This window comes from Galeopterus variegatus, unplaced genomic scaffold (assembly GCF_000696425.1).
Source record: "Galeopterus variegatus unplaced genomic scaffold, G_variegatus-3.0.2 Scaffold4618, whole genome shotgun sequence".
Lineage (NCBI taxonomy): Eukaryota > Metazoa > Chordata > Mammalia > Dermoptera > Cynocephalidae > Galeopterus > Galeopterus variegatus.
The window spans coordinates 122,005-148,884 of NW_007730729.1; the positions used below are offsets into that span (position 1 = coordinate 122,005).

The 26,880-nt window shown below is 38.7% G+C and overlaps 1 protein-coding gene across 4 annotated transcripts in view; it reads left to right on the top strand.

The window, feature by feature from the left end:
• Nucleotides 1-26,880, top strand: part of TRPC3 (transient receptor potential cation channel, subfamily C, member 3) — a 67,803-nt gene that overhangs the window by 10,169 nt on the left and 30,754 nt on the right. The window contains exons 2-4 of one of the 4 annotated variants that reach the window (XM_008587997.1): nt 9,526-10,297; nt 16,591-16,779; nt 24,596-24,760. In XM_008587997.1, the coding sequence (XP_008586219.1) occupies nt 9,526-10,297; nt 16,591-16,779; nt 24,596-24,760 (1,126 nt within the window). Of the gene's footprint in view, nt 1-9,125; nt 10,298-16,590; nt 16,780-24,595; nt 24,761-26,880 lie in introns of those variants that run through there. The other 3 variants (XM_008587998.1, XM_008587999.1, XM_008588000.1) reach the window with 3 other exon arrangements.

Genomic DNA, 26,880 nt, shown 5'->3' on the forward strand with positions numbered 1-26,880 from the left:
AAAAAAAAAAAAAAAAAAAAAAAAAAATATATATATATATATATATATATATATATATACAACAGCTTCCTGTCTCTGATGGTCATTATGGCAAATACCAAAATTAGCATACATCTAATAGTTTTATTAAAATTATATTAAGAATTCTGAGTATTACACAGGCCAACAGAAACTCAGGGAATTCATTAGTGTGGGGACCCAAATATCTCCCTAGGCCTGTAAGTTCTGGAATCTCTACATTTTACTTTTTTTGTGAGATGGGCATCTTTAGAAATGAAAGCTGTGCTTTCCTCTTTTTTAAGTGGAACACATTCTCTTACTGGTTTGGTTGTCACCGGGACAATGTGTCATTGAGCTGTACGATGTGTGGGTAGATGCAGGCTCAGCAGTAGGTGGTGTGGGACAGGACCGCCTGCAGCCCTGTACCTCTACTCTAGGCAGTGGACCTGCTGGGCTGCCTTCTCCTGGCCTTGCACGCTGGTGCACTTAGGGGCTACTGAAGTTCAGAGTGGCCCCCACTCTATTTCTTCCCCTCCACAAATACATACATGAACAGATTTTCAGAACATGTTTTGATGACATCATTGAGGCTGTTTATCAGATCCCCCTCCCATTCCTTACCACACACATATAGACATACTGCATGGATGTCAGATGTCTCCAGGGGCAGCCGCATTGACTGACAGGTGCCTGCTTGCCAGGGGGAGTACAGGTTTTTCTATTTTTTGACTTTTTATCTCTGACTTTCTTGTCCTTGTCAGTGCCTGCTGCTTCCACCCTCATTACCACTTCCAATTATCACATCTCCAGTACTGGAAGTAACATGGTGGTTGCTGTCTAACACATTTTTCCTCCTCTGTGCTTTTCTCACTACTTATCTTCTGGGTTTCCTTCTGCTCTCCTTGCCCTTCACAAAATGATGGACTGGATCCTGGCTGGTTAACACAGTCACTGGCCTCAGGATGAAGAACTGATCAGTCAAAACATTTTGGATGTTATTCTCATTGCTTTGGTTCACATTGATGGTGTTATAGTGTTGTTACTTTGTTTGCTTGCTACATGGATCGAGTTGTTGGTTAATTCTTCACCTTATTTCAATAAAGGATTTGATGTGACTTCTTTAATAATGTTCATTTGTTGCTGAGTGCTCAGGAGCTTGTGATTCAATCCGAACAGCCATTTTAGAAGCTATTTTTTATATTCAGAATATTCCAACACATAAACTTAGCATATATTTTAATAATGATATTTTGATTTGCAACCCATTGTTCGTTTTTCTTATTCCAAACAGCCATTTTAGAAGCTATTTTTTATATTCAGAATATTCCAACACATAAGCTTAGCATATATTTTAATAATGATATTTTGATTTGCAACCCATTGTTCGTTTTTCTTATTCCCTGGACACAACATAGTAAAGTAGATAGAGCCTGGGAGAGGACTTCCAAGCTCCAGTCTTCTAATTCTCTACCTCTCAGTGACCTTAAGGAAGTTACTTACCATTCTGACAAAGTCCTTTTACCTGCAGAATTAGTATCAATCAGCAAGTATCTTGGAATATATACTATTCTGTGTCAGGCACTGTAGAGATGACATAAGAAGTACTATAAAACATAAGATAGGAAGCGTGAAACATTTATCCTCAATTAAACTTGAGGATATGAGTGTCACAGGAGACAATAATCAAGGAGACAAAAGGAGATGAAATAAAATTATCTAGATTTATGAGCAGACTAGCAATATTACAAAAGCTCAGGCTGAAGTGGTCAGGAATAGTTTCAGAAAGGATCCCAAGACTTCACATTGAAGAAGGAACAGAATCTTGCATGTCATCTCAGCTTTACCCTGTGAAACTTGACCCGCTGTTTACAGAGGTAATAATGTAAGTTGGACCACGGAAGGTAAGAAAGATTTGAATTGGTGAAGGGCAGAAATAAGAGTATTCAGGGATGGAAATGAGGAACATCCCACAGGCAGGTGTGTAGCAGAATCAAGAAATCACTCACAACAACTTGGATGAGCAGCAACATGTAGCTTCTGTAATCTGCTTATAATAAAAATCTTTCTCCTGAGCCTCACAGCTGCTGCCCAGGAGAGAAGTTAACTAAATGTCTAAATGTCCAATCTGTGGTTTAAAGTTTTTAAAATCTTGTTTTGTTTTTGCTTACTACACAGACATTTATACTCATTCACTAAACAAATTAAGCAACCAATAAATAAAGCATTAGATTAATTAAGCAATTAAGCAGTTAGGAGAGTTATCAAGGAAAGAAGGCTTGCCTTACTTTATTACAGGGACTTAGTCAGGTAGGACAGTGTCTCCTGTGCCTTGAGCTGGTGTGTAAGGGGCCTCTGCTCACTGTTTCTACCTGCTCCTGCCCCACAGCACCACCATTCAGCACACTCGGGAAAAATGCTGGGGGGGCCGACCTCATTTTAATTTGATACTATAAAGTAATGCTCTTTTAAAGAAATACTCTCTCGTTGGGATAAAATTGCTCAGGCTCTCAGGAAGCAGCCCCTTCCCTTGCACTTCTTGGTAGCATCTGGGCATTGGGGGAGGGGAGCTTATGTGTCCCTGGAGGGAAAATGGTTGGTGTCCTCTGACTCTTCTGGTCTCTGGGCTATGCTCCTTGTCTATTTGGGTGCTGCTTGTCAGCAGAAGTAACTTGATCTTGGCTGACTTGCCTTTGTTAGGACCCAGATATGCTCACTGGCATACTTGGTTTCAGCTCAGCTCCCACAGGGTACAGAGCCAGTCCCCGCAATGTCCTTTGTCCAGCTCACAGCACCAGCAACTGTCCGTATCCTTGGTGCCAGCTCCCTGGCTCTCATCACAGGAACCACATCACATCAGAGCTGAGGGTGGCTTGAGAAAGCTACTTGCCCGCACTATTCCGCTTCTTAATCAGACTGGGCTGTCCCAGATCTCCAAATAAAATGAGGCTGGCAAGAACCTTTGCCCTCAGTGTTTCTTTACCTTGTTAAATCCACATCTAGATTTTTACTTCCACTCTGTTATTCCTTCTTTTCCCAGGACAGTAAGCATCAGGGCTTTGCCTGTCTGCATGATGAGAGTACTTTATGATCAGGTTCCTTCAGAATTAATTAGAGAAATAAAGGAATTGAGCCGATATTTCCTTAAGACAATTTCCCTTTTCCCAAATACTGCTTGCAAAATCCCATTTTTCTTGCAAAAATCTGAACATTACCATGATCTTTTTCATTGCACTTCTTAAAAATTTATCTTCTCTACTTCCCCCTAAACACACCCACGCAACTCCATACTGCACCACCACACCCCCAGGCAGAAAGATGTCCTGAGTCAACCAAGGCAAAGATCTTGTGTTCAGGAAGGCAAAAGAGAAGCACACCTTAAATTTTCAGAAAATTTCCTTGATAGTACAGGATCAAGCAGAATATGTTTACATGACAGTGAAGAATGAAACTGAGGAACAAGGGAAGAAGGTAGGTTAGACAGGGTGAGGTGGGCTGTGAACCTTCGAAAATCATCCAGATGAGTCTGGACCCCTCTGAAATAATTAGTAGGGGGCTACTAATTTTATTTTATTTATTTATTTATTTATTTTCCTTTTTGTCTTTTTTTTTTACTGACCGGTAACGGGATCGCAACCCTCAGTGTTGCACCCGCACCACACTCAGCCAGTGAGCGGGAACCGGTCTCCACATGGGATCCGAACCCTCAGCGGGAGCGCTGCCACACTCCCAAGCGGCGCACTCTCCAGTGCGCCACCAGGCCAGCCCTAATTTTATTTTTTTAAAAGAGAAGTGTATCACGGTACAAGCAGAGTTTAAGGAAAACAAGTTGCTGGGATGGTGGAAGAGTGTAAGGAGAATCAGGAGCAGCATGAGGCACTTGGAAAGACCTCAGACAGATTGCAGGTTGAATCCCAGTTCTGCATTCTGCTATTGGTGTTGCCTTAGGCAATTTCCCTTGAACTCAGTTTTCTTTGTATGAATCAGAGAAAATAATATTTGCTTCATTGTTATGAGAATTAAACATAATAGTGCACTGAAAACACCACATACATACCAGGTACTCAGTAGAATTTAGTTGCCTTCCCTCATGCCATCTCTGCTGGAAAGCTCTTGTAATAGCACAGCTATGACTTGATTCAGATCTGGAGGATAATGCTCGCAATGAGAGTTGGAAGGGAGAGTCCAGTACAAGAAACATCCCAAAGGAGAAGCTTTAGAACTTTATGACTGACAAGATCAAGACAGTGAGTCATACGTAACCATAAAATTTCTGAACCTGAATAACTAGCCTGAGATACAAATGTTAAGAGGGGCAGCTGGTTTAAGGGAGAAGGTGATTTGGAGTATTTTGTAGTGACCAGGGGACAGATAATTGTATATGTGGGACCTAAGTTCAGGTGAGAGAACAGGGCCTGGGAAGAGATTTGGGAACTTAGTTGAACAGATACTTACTGAGTACCTACTTTCTATGGGGCACTGGATTACACACTGCAGGTAATGATAAATAAAACATGACCTTACTATCCAGGAATGTGTGTAATAGTGGCACATATGAGGAGGTATTTATTATACACTGTTGTTTAAAAATAGGGTTTAGATGTGGAGTATAGGATAATTGGTTAAAAACCTATATGAGAGATCATTTAGAAAAAGGAAAAAGACTGTGCCGTAAATCTAGGATAAGATAGTAGCTGAACACTTTCAGCTATAAGCTAAATTCCTGGATACCCTGGGCAAAAAACAAAAAAAACCCCAGCAACGAATATATAGCTTATATTACTAGGTTAAAGAACAAAAACTCATCTAGAGAGACTTCTTGATACACCATTCCAGGTTTACTTTAGCACTTGAATCCTCATAAAAGGTAGAATGAATACTATAATAAACAATCTCTTTAACTCTTTAATTACAGTTTCTGGGAAGATATGAGAACCTTTTAAATAAATTATTCCTTCATAAAAGCAAGGACATGGCATTAAATGGTCACTAGTGAGGGCATTTCTGTAGGCTGCTTCTTTACTGTGGTTCAGGTAAGTAACTTCCTGGAGATCAAATTTTAAATAGTAATAAAGCATAGAGAAACGGAATGAATGTACGGCTACTTGTCCCTTGGCTTGTGCTGCTCATGTATGTTATTTCAACTTCATTTTTGGCAGAGCCAGAGTGACAACCGCTAAAGGCCCATGCTCTATAGTCACTGTTCCAGGATAGCTCCATTGTTTTTGTACTAGAGGTTCCCAGGCTTAGCGTGCGTAGGAACTGTAAAGGAAACTCATTAAAAGTACACATTCCAGGGCCCCATCCTGAGAGATTCCAATTCAGTTAATCTGGAATAGGGCCCCAAAATCTGCATTTTAACCAGCATTCCAAGTGACCTCGAGGCAGTTGGTCCTCAGGTCACCCTTAGAGAAACACTTTTGGAGTCAGATGAGTTGATGGCAAAGTTATGAAAACTGAGGACTGTTACTTGTATTTTTACCTCTAAATAGAGTGGAGCAAAAGGTTCCCTATGGATACACCCATTTCTCAGAAAGAACTTTTCATTTGTTTTAGTGTTTAGACCCAAAAAAGCATGAAAAAAGTTTTTTTGTCTTAAAATGTATGATTAGTGTCTTACCTTGGGCTGCCATAACAAAACGCCATAGACTGGGTGACTTAAAAAACAGAAATTTGGCAACATAAAGAGGTATAACCCTAAAGACATATATCTAATAAACAAACACATTGATTAAATAGAATCATAAGTTAAAAAACAAAGTGAAACCCAGAAATTTATTTTCTCACAGTTTTGGAGGCTAGAAGTCTGAGATCAGGGTTAGGTTCTGGCTTGCAGATGGTCGCCTTCTTGATGTGTCCACATGGGAGGTGGAATAGTTGGGGGGGGCGGGGGATGCTCTCTGATGTCTCTTCTTATAAGGGCACTAATCCCATCATGAGGATTCCACCTTCATGACTTTATTTAAACCTCATGAACTTCCAAAGGCCCCATCTCCAAATACTATCACATTAAGGGTTAGGGCCTCAATGTATGAATTTGAAGGGGCACATAATTCAGTCCATAGCAGTCAGCTATTACTAGCCTTCCATATTAGCTATGAAAGGGCTTAAACACGGCCCTTGTAGAGTATCTGATTTTAGAGCAGTGGTACTCCAGTGCTTTTACCAGAAAGGAGTCCCTGCAGAGTATACTCTCACAGTGCTGAATGAGTTGAACCACTGGATGGAGATCTGAAGGTAGGAAAATTACTGGCAAAATAATTTTAGTGTTAGCATTACTAGAGTTAAGCATCCTCTCCCATTCACCCTCATTCCTTCCTTATTTCTCATGCTAGGTGAGATGTATTGTCAAGATCAACTGAGATTGGGGCCATGTTTATGCATTGTGGATGACGTGAATGTTGATTCAGATCATTCCATCGGTCCAGATTAATGAAATTTATTTTAGTACTGTAAGGAAAGTTAAAAAAAAAAAAGATACTTCCTTTTGTGGATTCTCTATGAAAATAAGTAGCATTAACCAAGCTCTTTTATTTTGAAATAGCAGTGTAATGTGTTCTAATTGAGATATCTGACTTCACACTTATCTCAGTTAGAATCTTTTAAAGACAAAATAAAAATGACTTGTGTGACCTGTGTTGTGTAGTACTAAAATCACACATTTTAGTTCAAATATACAATATAAAATATAGCTTCTGAAAGAAGAAATAAGAAATAGCTTAAAAATACTAAGAAATACAAAGAAAAAATTCATTAAAGAATTATTTCCTAGTATTCTCAAACCAGTCTCTTTTGGGGGGAATTGTGGGGTTTTTATAAGTGGTTTTCTATGTAGGTATTAATCATTTAATTAAAAAGCCCTTCTGATAAGTTGTGACACTTTAATAAGAGTTTATTTTCCAAAAGATAACCCTTCTGAATATAGATTGGAATTCTGTTGATATATATATACTGTGCATATATATTCTCTCTTATCAATATATAATCTTTACTTATCACAATAGTATTTACAAAATTTGTTTAAAATCCTTGTCATAGAGTTTGGTCGTGAAATAAAATTATTTTCTATGCAGTTCAGTCAATGTTATTTCCCAGTTCTTGTCTACCTAATATCCATTCTTATACCGACACATACACATACCATGCACACACCCCCACCTGGTCTTGCACCTCCTTGTCTCCCACACATGCCACACACTATACAGCCCACACTACCCCACACACCACACATCCATACCCTACTAATAACAGCCAAACATATGTCATTTATTAGAAAGATTAGTCAGAGAGATTATAATGTATTGGTTGCCAATAAGTACCTGTATTTTAAACTTTTTGTTGATTAAAGGATTAAAAAATAAAAATTTTAAACATTAATTTTATTTTTAATAAAAATACTCAAACTGTGTACTGGACAGCTGACAAAAAAAAATTCAAACTGTGGTTAAAACGATTTAAAATGTTCAAGAGGGTGTAAGTGAAAAGTAAAAGTCTCCCTTCCCCTATGGCTCCTCAGTTCCTCTCCCCCAAGCCCCGTGTATAACTACAATGAAAAGCTTCTGGTGTTGCTTTCTAGAAATTGCTACAAATATGTGTGTGTGTGTAAGATAAATATATTTATCTAATTTTTTAAAAAGTTGATCTGATACTAGTTGAGCAATTAGAATGGGGTGCCAGTCATAGCACTCTCTGCCCTTGGACAAATTAAGCTCTCTGGGGACCTCTTTGATTTCCTCACTCTGTAGACCCAGGTCCAGATTTGTCCAGCCAGATTTGCCTTAGTTTCTATCTGGGAAACCTTCTGCCAATGGTTTCTGTGTTCCTCTCTTGGTTTAGGGCTCTTAGAGCTGAGAACTGAGTGGGGACTGGTAACCACCTCCAATCCCTCCTCCCAAAAAAGCTCCCTAATTTAGCTGTCCACCTCCAGGCCCCCAAGGAAGCCAGTGTCCTCTCTAGTTAATTTTCAACCCCTGACTTTATGAATACGATTTGCTCAATGGTAAGAGGTATTTCTAGAATATGTATTATGGAAATAAAGCATTTTCTTTTCCAGCCATTCACATTTAACTTTGACTTATTTGTTCAAAAGTCAGTAATGTGGAAAACTTTATCTGGTACCTTTTGGAGCAACTCATACAAAGAAAAAAAATCACAGATTTTTAAAAGGAAAACTTGAGCGTTTCAATTAGCAAGAATGTTGAAACTGAGTAAAGATGCAGATTTATGTACAATATTTGTACAATATTTTAATAGTCACTAAAATATTGTACACATTTAAATATCGTACAGATAATCACAATGTTAAGATTATATAGTCTTTGGAAACGTAAGAATTGGAGGTAAAGAAGGGTGGACTTCGAAAGTCTGGAGCCAGCTTGCTCCCTGCAGGCTTAAGATGAACCATCTCACGCAGAAAAAAAAAAAAAAAGATTGTATTGTTTATTTAGCATCATTTTTTCAGAGACTCTATTTCTAATGCTTTTTATTCATGAGCTCATGAGGAAAATCTGGAGAACTTTATAAATTCCATTTTACATCTGGGGCAAGGAAGTACAAGGAAATGAAATTATTTACCCAACAGCACAGAAATTAAGATGTGAACTCAAATAACTGCACACATTAATTAATGATATAACTTTTATAATGCAGCTTAATCTCTACTAAGGTGGTTGGTGTTAGGATTTCAGTGCACATTGATCTGGATATTAGTGCCCAGTTTCTTTATTCACAAAGTAATATAGTGATTTTTAAATCATAAATCAAACCATATCCTTTTAGTTCAAAGAAGCAAATATATAATATTGGTAATTAAACAATCCTTATTGCAAAGGCACAGTTATTTTCAGTAAAATAAATCTAGGTTGATACTTGAATTTTATAATTGCTAAATCTTGTTTGTGTCATGGAAAAGATGAATCCTGTAAATTTGAAGTGGGAGTAGTGGGATACCCTTAAGAGAAAAAGATAATAAAACTAAGATCCTGCAAGGTGGTAGCTGGCCTAAATACTGGGGTTTTTTTGTTTGTTTTTGGTTTTGGTTTTTTGGTCAATTATTCTATTCGTTAAAAATTTAGTTAAAAGTATGCAGTGACTTGAGAGGACTGTTCTGGCCTAATTCTTGAAAAATGTAACTTTCTTTAGTCTTCAAGCCCAGTGGGTTGGTGCCAAGTACCTGCTAGCCTTTATTTCCGACACCTTCAAGAGCAGGAGTAAGGTTATTGCCAGAAGGAACTATGAGTTCCATCTTTACCAGGGTCACAAAGGAGGCATGGGTGTGTGGAAACGTTTTATTTTTATTCCATCCGCATGCCATTTCTAGATAACAGGAGTTCTTGTTCTGAAGGGCTACCGGTTCCTCTCGGGGGTCAAGTACAGGTGTAAGTTTCGGGCGGGTCCTTGGTAACTGAGAGGTCGCCCGCTGGCCACAGGTCTGCGGCAGGTCCTGTGTATTCCAGAAGGGGCCCGGGTATGTGGGAGGGAGCATTATCCCTAATCTTCTGCAGTTGTTTTATCATTGCTGCCGATTAGGTCCATAGAGGGAAGCCCATCCCTGAGGCGCATGACGGTGATGCGGGAGAAGGGCCGGCGCCAGGCAGTCCGGGGCCCTGCCTTCATGTTCAACGACCGGGGCACCAGCCTCACGGCCGAGGAGGAGCGCTTCCTGGACGCCGCCGAGTACGGCAACATCCCCGTGGTGCGCAAGATGCTGGAGGAGTCCAAGACGCTCAACGTCAACTGCGTGGACTACATGGGCCAGAACGCGCTGCAGCTGGCCGTGGGCAACGAGCACCTGGAGGTGACCGAGCTGCTGCTCAAGAAGGAGAACCTGGCCCGCATCGGCGACGCCCTGCTGCTCGCCATCAGCAAGGGCTACGTGCGCATCGTGGAGGCCATCCTCAACCACCCCGGTTTCGCGGCCAGCAAGCGCCTGACCCTTAGCCCTTGCGAGCAGGAGCTGCAGGACGACGACTTCTACGCCTACGACGAGGACGGCACGCGCTTCTCGCCCGACATCACCCCCATCATTCTGGCGGCGCACTGCCAGAAGTACGAAGTGGTGCACATGCTGCTGATGAAGGGCGCCAGGATCGAGCGGCCGCACGACTACTTCTGCAAGTGCGGGGACTGCACCGAGAAGCAGAGGCACGACTCCTTCAGCCACTCGCGCTCGAGGATCAACGCCTACAAGGGGCTGGCCAGCCCGGCCTACCTGTCCTTGTCCAGCGAGGACCCGGTGCTCACCGCCCTGGAGCTCAGCAACGAGCTGGCCAAGCTGGCCAACATCGAGAAAGAGTTCAAGGTAAGCCCTGCGCTCCACGGCTGCTCGCTGCGCTCACCCAACTTCCCCGCTGCTGCCTGGCCCTTCCCGTAGTTTGCTCCCGAATCAGATTCTTCCGTGATTTGCTTCAGAGTCAGTTTTGCCCAGTGGATTTAAAATCAGAGGGATTGGGAGCGTCGTTCAGAGCTGATCTGTTGATATATATATATATCACCCCTTGAAGGGGTGCACCCGCAGTACCACATTCATGCGTGGAGTGGAGGAACCTGGAAACTCCAATTCCTTCTTTCTGCAGTGGTATTAGTTTTGAGTGCACTGTTCATTGGCCCAAGCATTTGTATATCCATTTAGAATCAAAAGTCAAAAGAACAGTATAAAACACTATTAAAGTCATTTCATTAATATGACAAAAATGCCTTTCTTTAATATGTATATTCAGAATGGTGAGCCATAGATGTCAGGTCAATCCGGAAATACACGGACTGAAAAATGGTTTGCTTTAATGGATTTTTAAAAAACAAGTGAATATTTTTTCTGAACATCGTCTCCAGTCAAGCAGTATTATTTTTATAGAAATTATATATTAATAATAGACTTTTCTTTTAACTCAATTGCTACATCATCCTTTGCATTCTGAATGGTTCTAACTATTAAAACTGGGACAAAAGGGTTTTTCCTAGTTCTGGTAAAAATCAGTTAGACTCTTCAGCAGGTTCTTGTCTCCCATTTTCCACCTATGCAGATGATTGTAGACACCAGTTCCTTGAATTATTTTCTGAATGCTGAGTTAATCTAAAAAGTTTAGTGTTGTGGTATCAGATCACAGAAAGAGTGCTTATTCTTTCTCTCACATCTTAATATGGCTTTTCATATTTATGAGATTTACACAAATGCAACTAGCAATATAATTCAGGCTAAGGAAAATCTACTTTTATCCTGGAGTTGCAAGAAAACGGTGGGAAAGTGGTTTCCCCATCACACCAAATTCCCTAGGTGTTCATCAATCCTCATTTTGTCTTGGTAAAGATCTGGCTTTAGTACAATTTTATTTGTTAATCCATTAAAATTTTTTTTCTGATATAAAAGCTACACATATCTATTGTAGAAAATATTTGTGAAATTTGGGAAGAGACAAAGAAGAAAACAAGTATAACCTTATCTCTACTCTCTTTGAAGAGATTCATTACGTCGGATGATTTATTTCCTTGGACCCAAAATGAAATTATTTTTTTAGACAGAACTCAGGTAGAGCAAGTTGAAAACTTCAAATTCTGTTTAGAGAAAGTAGAAAAGCAATCAGGCAAAATATTTGTAAATATCACTTCTTTATTTTGAGGCAGTAATGAAAACATAATTCTAAATTTATTTGCCACTATTTCAACAAAGCTTGTTTTTACTTCACGCAAACCTTGTTTTTATGGATTTTGCTTCATATATAATGAAAGTCTGCAAAAGAGATTCTATAAAACGGAGCATCTTCAAAGATTATGTTTCAATAATTTGCAAAAGATGGTGATGTTTGCAATTCTACCCAGAGAAGTCGTCTCAGTGAAGCAATGGTAACAAAATTTGTTATTCATAATTTTCTCCTGAAGCTGGCTAAATCCGTATTGATAATAATTAGAATCTTCTTTACTCCAACTTAAAGAGTCACTTCCAATAATCTTTTAAAGGTGGGAACATATCACAAGTAAAGAGGCAGAAAGAGGTGAAAATACAACTAGATTCAAGAGGACATCCATGAAGCTGTCAAATATCTAAAGATATGCAAAATCATCTAAATGTCATAATTTCCTCTTCTGGGATTATATGGCAGGCACTTGGTAGCATAACCCTCTGTGAGCCAAAATCAGGACAGCTCTTCAGAAGTTATAGTCTCTAAGGAGTGCGAGTCTTTCTCCCCTAATTGAATGTGCCTTTCCTTCCTATTCTTACCTGTCCTTGTTTTTTAATTATCTGCCTACCTCTTTGCCCTGTCATCCCTTGCTCATGTCCATCTGCCAGGGCTTTAGACAGACAGAGAAAATAGTGCTTTCATGGCAGTGACCCAGAGACTCTGAGTCTGAAAGGGCAGTGGAAGTAAAGCTCATTTCTGAGGCAGGTAGGTAACCTAATTTGCCCTGTTCCATGGTGTTCACTATATTGTTTCCATAGGGACTTTGAGCTCAAAGCACTAGCCTTGAAATGAAAAAATAATGTGTTCCCTAGTGAAAAAAGTTTTTTTTCCTTTTCAGATATCTATGCCTATTTTATCTTATCAATGACCTGTAATATCTAGTTGTCTCACCCTTCAAATTGCCATCGTTAGGTGCTTCAGAGAAGATTATCAGCCATGCAGTTTTCAAAGTTCTTTGATGAATATAGTAGGCCTGGTGCTGGAAACATGTGAAGGTCATTACCCTTAAGAAGTTGAACATTCTAGGACATGGATTTAGATAAATTAATGGAAGACAGGTCGGTGACAGGTTATTAAAGAAATATTTTGGATGTGCGAATGCTGTCTGAAACTATTCTGAGAAACAGAATATTGGAGAGGATGGACTCTAGGTCTGTTCCTCCAAATGTCAGTGGCAAGGAAGCCAGTCATTTATTAAGCAGCGAAGCCAGTCATTTACTAAGCAGCGAAGCCAGTCATTTACTATGCTGTGAGAATGAAGATTGAAATTTCCTAATTTTGACTGAGTCAGGGATGTATTTTTTTTAAAAAAAGCCTTTTGCCTTCCTTGCTTTTCTCTATTAAAGTAGAAAAGCAGTTTTAACTTATATCACAGTAGAGCTGTAAGGAAAAAGAAAATGAATATAATTCAAAAGAAGAAAACATTTTATAGCAGGAAGATACTCTAGAAATCATCTGGTTGTACATACCTCTCATTTTACAAATGAGAAAACAAGAGCTATAGCCAAGATCCCATCTGCTAAGCCTAGATTTGAGTGTCTTGGATCCCAGTCCTAGGTATTATATCTAATATAATGTACTTGGTAATATTGAAGCACTTCTGTAGTGCTTAATGTATACCAGGCATTCTCTAAGCATTTAATCCTCACAGTACCAATATTAGGTAAGATTATTCTCATCAGAGAGGTTAAGTAAATTCCACAAGATCACACAGCTAGTAAGTGCTAGAAGCAGTATTTTTTTTTTCCTTTTTGTCTTTTTTTACTGACCGGTAATGGGATCGCAACCCTTGGTGTTGCGCCCGCACCGCGCTCAGCCAGTGAGCGGGAACCGGTCTCCACATGGGATCCGAACCCTCGGCGGGAGCGCCACCGCGCTCCCAAGCGGCACACTCTCCAGTGTGCCACCGGGCCGGCCCTAGAAGCAGTATTTGAGCCCAGGAAGTCTGGTTTCAGATTCTATGCTTTTAACCACTACACCATCTTACCTCTTTTGTTATTAGGGTAAGACCTGACAGAACCAAGCCTGCTTGGAGTTGAATTTCAATTTTCCTTTTAAGGATAAAAAGGGATTGGAATAGAGATTAAACCACGCACATTAAAAGGAATGTACAGAAACCTGTAGACAGGTTGTGAAGACTGAACTTCATTGTTCTTCCTCTGGCTTGAGCAGGTTTTGAGTTCCTGCTGAGTAACATGTGTAGTAGGTCCACCTGCTAACTTTGTGGAGGGCCATGGTAATGGATGAATGGTACAATGAAGACCATCAATCAAAACTAAATTGAAAGAAAATTATTAGAAAATGGTCTGAGCTGTGAGGTAACATGAGGCAGGACTTCATGGTGGAACTAATAGTCAATACAGGCTTTAGATAGTTGCTTTTGCAGCTAAGGAGAGGCTGTCTTTAGCTGGAGCATGCCATCTTTCCCTGGCAGCTCTGCATATGTTTAAAAACTGGTAGCCAATTACTGTAACAAAAGAACTTGCTATTATCTCTGGCTTTGATTACTTTCTTCACTTGGGCAACAGACTGCATCCAGCAGGAAATGTTTAAATTGTTATGACAACAAGGTATTATCCTTGCAACTTGTATGATTATGAATTTTTTGTTTCTTGACTGATCTTCCAGTGGATGTGAAAAAAAATACACACCTTTCTTAAAAACTGGATTATTTACAGATTTTAATTTTTAAAGGTAATGAGTCATTATTCACGTATTGTTGCAGAAGTGGGTGCTGAGTTTTTTTCAAAGCATGGAAAGTAGCCTCTTTTATTTCTGATGAGTGGAGAAATGGCCATCCTATGTTGTACCAAATCTTACAGAACAGTCTGAACTGAAGAATAACATGAGGAAATTTCATCTAAAAATTGTATTAAAAGGGGAGCTTTATATGGAAACAGGCATGGATTTAATACTTCTTCTGGATGCTATAATAAAATATTTCATTAGTCTTTCAGGAATGAAGGCAGATAGATATTTAACTGACACTCTGCATAGAAACCAGAGACTGAACATTTTATTAATTTTATCAGTTGTAGGGTACCAACTTGAATGGAAACCAAAGATTGAAGTTTTATTCATTTTATCTGTTCCCTTATGAGGGGAAAAGGATTAACTGTAACTCTTCTTTATCTGAATTTCTGATATCTGAAATGGAAACTATTCCAATCTGTGTAGCATTTAATCAGTCTCCCCTCTTCTTGTTTATTTTACTTGGTGATGTGGTTTTGCTCATCAAATCAAACTAATTATTTAAGTGAGAAAAATTGGAGTTCTTCGTGTATTTTTTTAAAGTATGATTTTTGGAAGCCCAGAAATTCTGCTGTGCTAGGTGTTACTTGGTTATGCCAAGAAATACTTAGTTACACAGACATATACAGTGTCTCAGAACATATTGAAATGAAGAATTCTATTTCCTCAAGTGTACTAAATTAAATGATTATCTGATTAACTTTCATAATGGGCTAGAGTTTTAGTGAAAGACATAGAAGTTGAACTGGGGTTTCTGAAAGTGAGACACTTTCCCAAGGGACAGTCATTGACACCTGGACTGGAACCAATGGGCTAGAAATAGAGCTTCATTCAGAAGGTAATAGGGAATGCTACCAACTGATTTTCTTATACCAGTCCATGGCAATATATAAATATGCAAGTGAAATGAGAGATTCACAGATTATTTTTAGCAAGGTGTTAGTTCCAGTAGCCTGGAAATTTTTCTCTCAGGTATTGATGTTCTGTCACCCTTGAGAATTCAATTACATATAATCAGACATTTCTCTCCTTCCAGTTCTGCAGGGCATGATAACACGTCCTTCAGACAAACAAGGAAAAAACCCTCTCTGTAAGGGTTGATACCTATTCACCTCTTTACATTCACTATAAACCAGTCTTTCTCAAACCTTACCATGTATCAGAATCACCAGAAGTGTATATTATAACACAGATCGCTGGGCCCTTCCTCAGTTTCTAAATCAGGATGTCTGGGGCAGGGTCAGAGAATTTGTATTTCTAACACATTTCCAGCAGGTGTTGATGCTGCTGGTCTGAGGACTACACTTGGAGAAATAATGTCTGCTACAAGGCAAGGTATAGTAAACTGGACAAATTATTTTCACATATAGTTAATCTTCTATGTCAAATTGCCATTTTAGAAAAATTTCCACTATAGAAGTGGTCCTTGTTTTGGCTTTAAAAGAACTGTTGTTTGTTTGAAAGAGATAACTCTTTTTGATCCTTTGGTCTTTCAGTATCATCATTTAGCCAGCATCACTTAATACAAACCACTGACTTATGTGCATACTATTTTTTGGAGTAAATTTTTAAAAATTTTAATTGACAAATAACAATTGTTTATACTTACGGGTACCGTGTAATGTCTTGATATATGTATACAATGTGGAATGATTAAATCAAGCAAATTAACATATACATCACCTCACTAACTTATTTTTTGTGGTGAGACATTTGAAATTTACTCTCTTAGCAAATTAGAAATATACAATACATTGTTATAACTGTAGTCACCTTGCTATTCCTCCTGTCTAACTGAAAATTTGAACCCTTTGACTAATACCTTGCATTCCCTACCCCCACTCCTCAGCCTCTGGTAACCACCATTCCATTCTCTACTTCTATGAGTTTGACTTTCTTTAGATTCCACATATAAGTGAGATCATGTGCATACCATTTTCAAAGCTGTGTCATATGGTTGGGCAGGTTGCAGAAGGGAACCTAGTTAAGGGGATGGGTGGGGGCAAATCCAGCCTGTCTCTAACTCAACAAGTCTTGCATCCAGGGAGGGAGTACAGCTTTCTACCCAGAGGAAGGGATACTTTTTTCTAATTCACACATATCCTAAACACATTCCATTAAATTAGAACAAATTCTTTGTATTAAACACAAATTCTCTTGTTTTTAGAATGACTATCGGAAGCTCTCTATGCAATGCAAAGACTTTGTGGTGGGTGTGCTGGATCTCTGTCGAGACTCAGAAGAGGTAGAAGCCATTCTGAATGGAGACCTGGAATCAGCGGAGCCTCTGGAGGTGCACAGGCATAAAGCTTCATTGAGTCGTGTAAAACTCGCCATTAAGTACGAAGTCAAAAAGGTGAGTGGGCTCAGTCTCATCCAGCAGCACCATATTAGAGTAAACATTTAGTATCAGCTATGTCATCATCCCAGGAAATTTTTTTAAATAAGAAGAATAGGTGCTATTGATAGAAGAATTATCTTTCTTCATGAAAGAGATTAAGAGTCATGCTAAGCTGCAAGTTAATGTCTAGCTTCTGATCCTCTCCACTTTTTTTTTTTACCCATTGTGGGACCTTGGATAAGTCGTAAATCTTCTTTAAATTTCAGTTTCCTCATATAAAAGGAGGATAATATCCTTTATTTATCTCAGGGTTTTGGTGGGATTTAAATGGATTAAAACATGCAAAAGCACTCTGTAAACTGTTTTTTACAATAGAATTAATAATATCTGTTACTTGAATACATTTTTGTAAGGCACTGTTATAAGTATTTTCATGTTAATTCTTGCAGCAAGCCTATGTTATTATTCATTTTACTTATAAAATAGGTAAGATAGATGATGAAGTTTATATTCTACAAGGAAACTGAGGTTTACCTAGCTTAAATGGCATGTCAAAGGTCACAGCTAAAGAGCTGGTCATGCATGTGGCAGAAATAAAAATTATGATTTTTTTTTTTGCTCTGATTACTGCAGAAAAACTGTTATGTTATTTGTTAACTTGTATGGGGTTTTTAAGTAATTCATGAAAATTGTAGTTATGATGTTTTACTATGATAAAAAGCTGAGTTATCCAAAGCCCAACAGTTTATATATGTTAGATATGTAAAAACTGAGATTTTTTTCTACTTTAAGAGAAGCTGATCAATCACAAAGGAGTAAGCTATCAGGAATAGATCTGGTTTTATGAACTGGTCAATCTATGTGCAACTGAGTCTTCTGTCCTTCCTGCAGTGTGGCATGGTGCTTAGGAGGACAGGCACTCAGGTCAATCTGCAAGCGTTTAAATCCTGACCTTACCACCTGTTACCTGTTTGACCGTGGGCAAGTCACCTAACTATCTAAGCCTCAGTCTGCTTGTTTGTAAAGTGGGGACAATAATAGTGTCTGCTCATTCAGTTGCTTGAGGATTACATGAGATAATGTAGATAAAGTAATTAGCACAGAATAGTACATGATGATTGCTCAATAAGTATTAGCTAATAACATTTCTGCATTATGAAAATTCATACTCAGAATGAGTTCAGTCCTCAGTCATCAAAGACAGATTTCATGTTCATAGTCCTTAGTAGCAGACCACAGCCAATCTAAGCAGGAAGGAATTTAGTAAAAGGTGTTAGGAAGCTCATGGAATCTTAAGGAGTGGTGAAGGAACAAGCTTATCTAAGCTGTGCTTCCAGAAACTGCACCCAGAGCCAGGCCCAGAACTGACCTGCTAAGGGAGTTTCTGTGGCCTAAACAGAACAGTTCTGCCTCTACTGCAGATAGATGGCTCCTGCACCGCAGAAAGGATGCCCTGAGTCCTGACTGTTGTCATATGCCCCTTCCAAATCAGAGACCTGCCATATGCCTCTGACTGGTGGAACCTAAGCCAATGATTGCACCCTAGCTGCTAGTGAAGATGGAGACACACACACACACACTCACCCCTCTGCCACAACGTAGAGTACTTCCACATGTAGCGCTCACAAGCTTTTGGTCAGCCATTAATGAAGATCTCCCCTCTACTTAATAAGACAGTCAAATGTTAAGATTCTCAGTAAAGATTGATATAAAATAACTTTTCACGGAAATTATTAGTTACAAGAGAATTAAGTTGGCTAGAATGCCCTCCTTTCAGAGCATTTTTCTGGTTGAGGTTTTGCTATGTCGGGGGAGAAAGATAATTTTATTTTTCATGTTCTTTTTTTTGTGGGGGGAGGAGTAGGGGCTGGCCAGTACGGGGATCCAAACTCTTGACCGTGGTGTTGAAAAAGATCATTTTGAACAAGATTGATAGTAAACCATTTTTAGAAAACTGGACATATTCACACATCTTGCAGTATGTATTTCTTCTTTTTGGCACCTGAGAAGAGGGAATTGATTTCAGTTGTCACTGGTTTTTTATCATTGCTTTGAAAGTGTCATATTAGCAGAGACAGTTCATCTGCAGATGTGCTTCTGTTAACCAAACTGTCTTGTCGAGTGAATGTCTTCCTGCATATTAATTTTAAGTAAATTGCTGTGTAAGTTACAATGTATGAGGTGTCATTAAAATAAATCTGCTGTCAGTCAACCACCAGGACCAAAAAAAAAAAAAAGTATTTAGAACTGAAAGGAGATTCAGTGCTTTGCAAGCATTTCTGGTTTTGTTTGTATTATGCTATAAAGGGGAATATAAAGTCTTTGATTTGGAATCTTTACTGAATAAATGTCCATAATTTTCTGGAATACCATTTTCACTCAACATTCAACCATTTCCCCTCTAGCAAGGAGGAAAAATATCACCCCCACTCACTTCTGCTGCTTCCTCTTTCTACTATCTCATTTCTAGTCCCCAAGCAAAACCACCTCTTGGCTTATAAAGATGTGTGAGTTCTATCTATTGTGGCATAGAGGTAATTTGCAGCTATATGCAAGCCATTGGGATTTTAAAATAACTTTATATGCTAAGGACTTTTCACCCCAATAGCATAATAAACTCATATTTATTCCAATCAACTCATAATTCCACCAATAAAACCAGTTTTATGTAATGGTAAGCCATTTAAGCCCATGTGAGACTCAGGAAGTCTTTCTTCTGCCACCTGTCCAAGATCTACTCCCATTTCTGGTTCTGAGTCTGTTGGCTTCTACATGGGCATGGAGTTCCCAGAGCTCAGGTCTTCCTTAGGAATCAAAGCAAGAGTTTAAGCCAGGCCTTACAGAGCTCAATGACATTTAATCCAGAAAATAAAAATCCAAAAGACCAAAGTAGGATATAGATGACCATGAATTTAATGTTTTGTGGGAAAGGGCTTTCCAATATAAAAGCAGTAGAAGAAATCTCAAAGCACACATATAAATAAATTGGCCACTTACAACTTGAAACCTCTGTATATCAGAAAGATAAAAAAAAAAAAAAATCAAACAAAAAAATAATGAAGTGTAAACTTGGAAAAATGTTTTTCTCAATTACAACTTACAAGGGATTGATATTGTTAATATCCAAAGAGCTCAAAAAAACTTATAAGGAAAACATCCAGAGCCCTATGGAAAAATTAGCAAAGATCTTGAATAGGTAATTCACAGAAGAGAAAATTCAAACAGCTAAAAAACATATTTAAAATTTTCAAATCCTTGAGCAGTAAATGTATATCAATATACAAATACCATTTGCCCTCTCTCAAATTATCAAAGAATAAAAAATTATAATTCTCAATGCTGCTGGTGAAATGGGCAATTGTATGCTTGCATATTTTCTATCAAGGAGTGGATTTTGAAGACTATTCATCCTAGTATCATTTCTGAGGGATTTCTAAGTAATTAATAAAGCTGGAAGACTGGCAAACACTTTTACTATTTGTAGATATAGCCACATTACTCTTCAAAAAGAGAATTAAAATAGAGTGGAAGATGAAATTTGATCTTCTAAAAATGGATACAAGAAGATTAGCTTTTAGGCAAAAACACTAATTTTGATCAATTAGTTTGCCCCCCAAAATATCTTGAGTTCTAATTCTGATTGTACCTCTGTCCTGCTTTGTGATGTGAAGCCAAACATCAACCTCCTAACCCCCATAGAAATAATGAGAGTTCTGCCTACTTCATAGTGATGTATGCTTATTGTGAGAAAGTTCTTGACAAAAGATATTAGAACTCGGTAGACCGTTTAATCTGGAAAACTGGGCTCTCAAGAAAAAGAAGGAGGACATTTCCTGAGTTCTTCCTCCCAGATCTCCTATTTCCTTCACAGGAAAATAGTTTAATTAGATATTAGGTTTAACTGTAGAACAATCATCTGGGAAAAAAGACATGCAGTACTATAAATGCATAAAATTATCCATTGTGTATCCAATTTTCTGTGCAGAAAGTATGCAGGGAATGCCCAGAACTTAAGAAATGCAATAAAAGAGTGGTAAATATACTACAGAGACTTTGGGATGCATGTTCTGGCCTATGTAGTCCTGAGTCCTGCACTATGTAGCCTCTCATCCTGGTTTGTGCTCAGGCACCAAGAGAACAGAGCATTTTGTACTCAGTAAAGTAAAAAATACAGAAAACTTGTACAAGGTTTTTGGCTTATTATTTCACAATTCAATGAACCTTAAAAAGAAGTTGAATTGTCTAGTTTTTATTCACAAGAATATTTTCTTTTAGATTGTATGAACTATGGCTCTAACAATATCGTTAAAAACAAAGAGTGTTCCATGTTTTTACACAACAGTATTCTCATGAAGACAGTTCTTGTGAAGGCTGATTTGATGAAAAAACAGTGCAACATGCATTTTTTTTAAGTTTAGAATTATTTACTTGTTTTCCATAGCCTGCTCTGATTGGTGGTTTGGTTTACAATCTATTAGTTATTTGTCAGAGAAAAAAAAAGTTTGTTCTGAATGCTATGGTAGTTTTGTTCCATTGAAAGATTCAGATTTTCTTGTGTCAAGCATTCTCCCTTTAAATCAGAAAACCTCAAGTAAGGGTACTATTTTTGTAATGACTTCAATTTGCTGGTCTACTGAAGTTGGGAAACAGCATAGTTTTATCCAGCTGGCTAGGAAGACTGGTGTGGCAGAATAAGGAGATAATTCAGGAGGTAAAACAGTGATAAAGGTCACTGCCCTATTCTGAAGTCACTGAAAAGAGCAAAACTCATCTCCTAGAGGGATTAGCTTTTTTGCCTTCACTTGCTGTTACTGTATTGGTTTGATTTTCTTTTTTTAAATGTTCCTTGTGTACTTGTATTAGGATTTTCAATTATTAGATGGAAATCTGTTTGTGTGGCTTAAAAGGAGTCAACAGATGCCATGTGGTAGTAGTATAGAACATACACCTGTTAAGCTGAATTTTAAAGTGTGGACAGGTAAAATGTAAACACCACAATTTTGTCTAGTATTTAACATATAGTAAGTGTTTTCTCTGTACTGTACAAGTCAAAGATTGATCATCACATGTACTCTTTATGGAAAGGATTGATTTCCATGAAGTCTTTGAAGCTGTGCAATTTTTATACAGATCTAATTAATGCCATAAAGCACATCTTCAAATTTAAAGATTAACCCAAGGGCCGGCCCGGTGGCGCACTGGATAAGTGCACCGCTTGGGAAGCACGGCGGCGCTCCCGCCCGAGGGTTCGGATCCCACATACAGACCGGTTCCCGCTCACTGGCTGAGCGAGGCGCGGGAGCAACACCGAGGGTTGCGATCCCGTTGCCGGTCCCGGTCCGGTACGGGGGCGACACTGAGGGTTGCGATCCGTTGCTGGACACGGAAAAAGACAAAAAAAATAAAAATAAAAAAAAAAAATAAAGATTAACCCAAGGAGGAGGAAGAGGAAGAAAAGGGAGCCATACTAAAACATTAATATTTCCAGGCCGGCCCGTGGCTCACTCGGGAGAGTGCAGTGCTGATAACACCAAGGCCATGGGTTCAGATCCTATATAGGAATGGCCAGTTAGCTCACTGGCTGAGCATGGTGCTGATAACACCAAACCAAGGGTTAAGATTCCCTTACCGGTCATCTTTTTAAAAAAGCAAAAAACAAAACAAAAAAACCCCATAAAACATTAATATTCCCATCTGCAGCTGGCCAATTAGTTCAGATGGTTAGAGCGCAGCCTTATAACACCAAGCTCATGAATTCTGATCCTTGTATTAGCCAACCACCTATATAAATATATATGTATATTCCTGTCCTCAAGAGTTTAAAACCTAAGAAAGATAAGTGTCTTAGTCCATTTGTGCTGCTATAACAGAATAATTGAGACTGGGTAATTTATAAGAACAGAAATTTATTTTCCCACAGTTCTGGACTGGAAGTCTGAGATTGGTGTATCAGCATGGTCAGGTTCTGGTGAGGGCTGTCTTTTGGACTGCAGACTGCTGACTTCTTTTTGTGTCCTCACATGGTGGAAAGAGGGCAAAAGAGCTCACTGAGGTTACTTTTCATAAGGGCACTAATCCCATTCATGAGGGCTCCACCTTCATGACCTAATTACCTCCCCAAAGCATTACCTCCTAATACACTGGGAGATAGGATTTCAACATTTGAATTTGAGGAGGGACATAAATGTTCAGTTCATGAGAATATGTGTTGCACATTGTGCCATCAAACAGGAAAAAATAGCATCTTCTTTTAGTATTTAAATCCCCCAAACACCACTAGTTAGTATTATTGCAATAATCAGTTAAGTATTTTAAATCTAATATTTGTAAGTACATTCTGACCATCTCTATCCTGCACAGTGGCACAGCATCGGGTGCCAGAGTGATCACCAGTGGACTTCCCTGAGGGTGGCTGCACACAGGGAGCAGCAGTGGGAATTTGGGGAAATTGTGCCTACATTGCCTACCCTAGGAGATGGGACTTTTTTAAAAAAATTAAATTTGCTGATAGGAAACTATGCACCGATGAGGGGAAAGCCATTCATTTCCTTTCAGGCGTGCTGTTGGTAAATAGCCAAATAACTTGAAGACTTGCCTGGAATTACTAAGAATTATTAGTCATTAAGTAGAACTTAATTAAAGATGAACCCTTTGACCAGTGGGAACTACAGCTGCTCACGTCACCTCGCAAACTCCTCAAAAACATTTCATAGGTACTTCCTAACAGGTTCATTATTATTGTTTATTGTTTTTTAGAAGACAATGATACCTTGATTTTTGTGTTGCTAAAAACTCCTTTTCAGAAATACGTTAGCACTCATAGTTGATTTTTGAATGACCCTTAATAATTACTAAGCTTGGACAAAGCCCATCTGGCCATCAAAGAAAGGCATATCTAGCTACAAAGGGGCATCTTTTGGCATAGGGCCCTTTTCATGGTCATGACTACAAATATATTCTGCTCCCTAAATAAGGACAGGGCCTTAAAGAAATCTCAGTCCCTCTAAATGATGTAGGCAGATGACTTAGTAAAATCAAATGACAAAACAAAAACAAACCAAAAAAATCAAATGGCAGGGCTAAAAATAAGTATAATTTGCTCATTTTTTCCTGATCAGAATTGTAGTTATAAAAGAACTGCTGGAGATAAATGTTTGTGTTCTTTTGACCTGTGATAGAGGAAGCAATAAGAAAAGAGGAGAGATTCCTGAAATAAGAGGGAAGTGGCATTTGATGCTAGTTCTTGGAAGCAGAGCAAGTGTGCATCCAGCATAATACCTGCAGGTTCACTGATTTATCTGCAGATCTTTTGCAGATTTGCAGTAATAATACATACATACACATAGGGCACATCAGGTATATATTATTCATACATGTAGCATTTTAGGGATTGCTCATGTAACTTAATAACATATTTCTCTTTTAGCTATAATCCACAATAAACCAAATAACTTTATTTTTCCATTTTAGACTGAATGCAAGTAAGCTGGCAGATAGAAAGATGAGACACATTTTCACAAAAGGAACTTGATGTCACATAGATTCCACAAAGGAATCTGTGAATTATGGAGGGTTTCTCCCAGAAAGAACTGATTAAGGACAACATCAGTTTTACCCTCTTGTTTCCACGTTAGTTCTTCTATTAGTCCTGAAGCAACTTTGAAAAATGGAGGGAAGGCAAAGGAGATTATTACCAAACTTTGCAGAACCTATATTCTGGAAAAATATGCATTAATATCTTCAGGGTGCACGTGCATTCAGTTGTTGAACTGTTGACAGTGGTCATGGTAACTTTCCTTTCTCTCTCCCTCTCTCTTCTTTCTCCCAACAGTTTGTGGCTCACCCCAACTGTCAGCAGCAGCTTTTGACCATCTGGTACGAGAACCTCTCGGGCCTGCGGGAACAGACCGTAGCTATCAAGTGTCTGGTTGTGCTGGTCGTGGCCTTGGGCCTTCCATTCCTTGCCATCGGCTACTGGATCGCACCTTGCAGCAGGGTACTGGCTTTCTACACCCATTTCCTTTGTGGCTGGTGTACCGTTTCCCCTTGGGATGAAAGAAGAAAAAACTTTGTACTTAAGGCTTTTATCAGTTTTACCCTGAATGTTAATTGACTGAAGAACACAGATTCTGCTTTCTAATGACTGGTTCAATTCAAATAAGGGATGAAAAAGGATTTGGTGCTAGCGGGTAAATCACATTTACAGGCATAAAATAAGACTTTTAAGATCAAATCCCCATGGTAGACGGAGGGGGAAAAGCTGCTTAAATGAAGTAGCACTCGTTCAGATCCTATCGACAGCTTGGCAAATAGAACGTTGACTGGGCTGGCCTTTGGAAAGAAAGGGGAATAGATAGCCCTACTGCATGCAGTAGTACCAAGAAACAGTTACCTTGGGAACTAGGACTCACCCGAACCTGTCAGAAGGAATGTAACTCACCCGAACCTGTCAGAAGGAATGTAAGGCTGGGCGTATTCAGCACAGTTGAGAACAATGATATTATCCAAAATCTCGAAGAAAGTGCATGTCAGGTTTCCCTGGCCGTTTGTTCCTTTGGAATGTTCTAACAAATGTAGAATTGGGGTTTGGGGTTTTGGATATTTTAGATTGTTTATTTAGTTTTGCTTGGATCAGTTTGTTCACTACCTTTATTCTCCTCTCAACTTGCTAGTGTAGAGTAAATTTAGTTGTGCTTAAGAGATCCCCTAAACAAGATGTGGAAAGTCATGCTAACAGAATCTGTACTAGGTTAATAAAAGGCACTGTCAGAGGGAAGGAGCTGTTCTTAGATCCTTTAGTCCTGTTTTCATATTCTGAAATCTGGTTTTGTTTAGCTCAAGGCAGTTTCAGGCAAAATGAGTCAAGGCCACTTGCAAATGACCCTGGAAATCTGTCAACTCCAGTTCAGCAGTCTCACCCAGCAGTCTTACTCTGCAGCACCCTACACATGTGAGAATATTCATCCATCTTACTTCATTGTTGAGTTGCCCATGCAATTTAAAGCAGAAAATTTGTCTTTGTGATCAAGTTTGATAACTCAATTAAGTTATTTTGTTATGTATCATGAAACACTACTTTATGATTCTTCAAATACATAAACACTAAAGACTAAAAACTATAAATAATGTGAGAGAGCATGCAATAAAGAAAAGCATCATATCCCACCTAAATAATTTCCCTTTCTGAAGGAAATGAATTGGAAAGTTCAGGTTTACAAACGTTTGTCTCTTAGGGTAGCTTAATCACTTAAAACATTACATCTGGTTTGAAGTAGGCATCTTGGGGTGTACTCCTTTTTTCTCTTCCGTTGTCCAAGTGCAACTAACAGTGTGGTGAACTCTGCTGTGCAGAGAAGGGAAGTGTGGGAAATGAGCCATTTCTGGAGCTTCCAGATACGACCTATCTTATAGCAAAAAGGGAACATAACAAGAATTCTCACATATATCTCATTTTTAAGATAGGCATGCTACTTTCTTTTCATGTTATTTAAAGTTTTAAAATATCAATCTTTAGGAGAAATAACTTTGGCAACTCCAAAAAATTTCTATGTGCTACACATAAGCTACCCCAAAGTGCCCTCTTTGCAGCCCTCCGCAACAGCGGAGTAATGTGTAAATGCGTTGTTTATTTTTCTGTGTCTAATATGAAAAATGTGACATTTGTCTGTGTGCATTCATGTTCAGAAACACTTGACATCCTTTGGTCATTTGTAGATATCAAATTAAGATTCTGGACATACAAAAACATTTGTTTGAAGTTACAGTCTTAAAAGTGAACCTCGGTACTTTTTCAGGTCACAGACTGGGTTAAAAAGCAGGGTCTGAGTATGGAGAATGGAGACTTATTTGATAAATCTACCAAATGTACCTAATTCTTGGGCTGTGGAATCCTTTGGGACAGGAGGAATTGTTTTTCATTTCTGCTAGAACAGGGAACTTTTAAGGACATATCACGAGGGATTTTTACGGAGTCACCTTAAAATAATTATAAACTGAACTTTAGAAGTGCTTTTGTACTATTTACATGATTTTCCAAACTCAGAGATAAGTTAACCTACTTAGAGATTGTAATTATTGTGTCTCCCTCTTCTTGTTAAGGTATCAACAGATAAAATA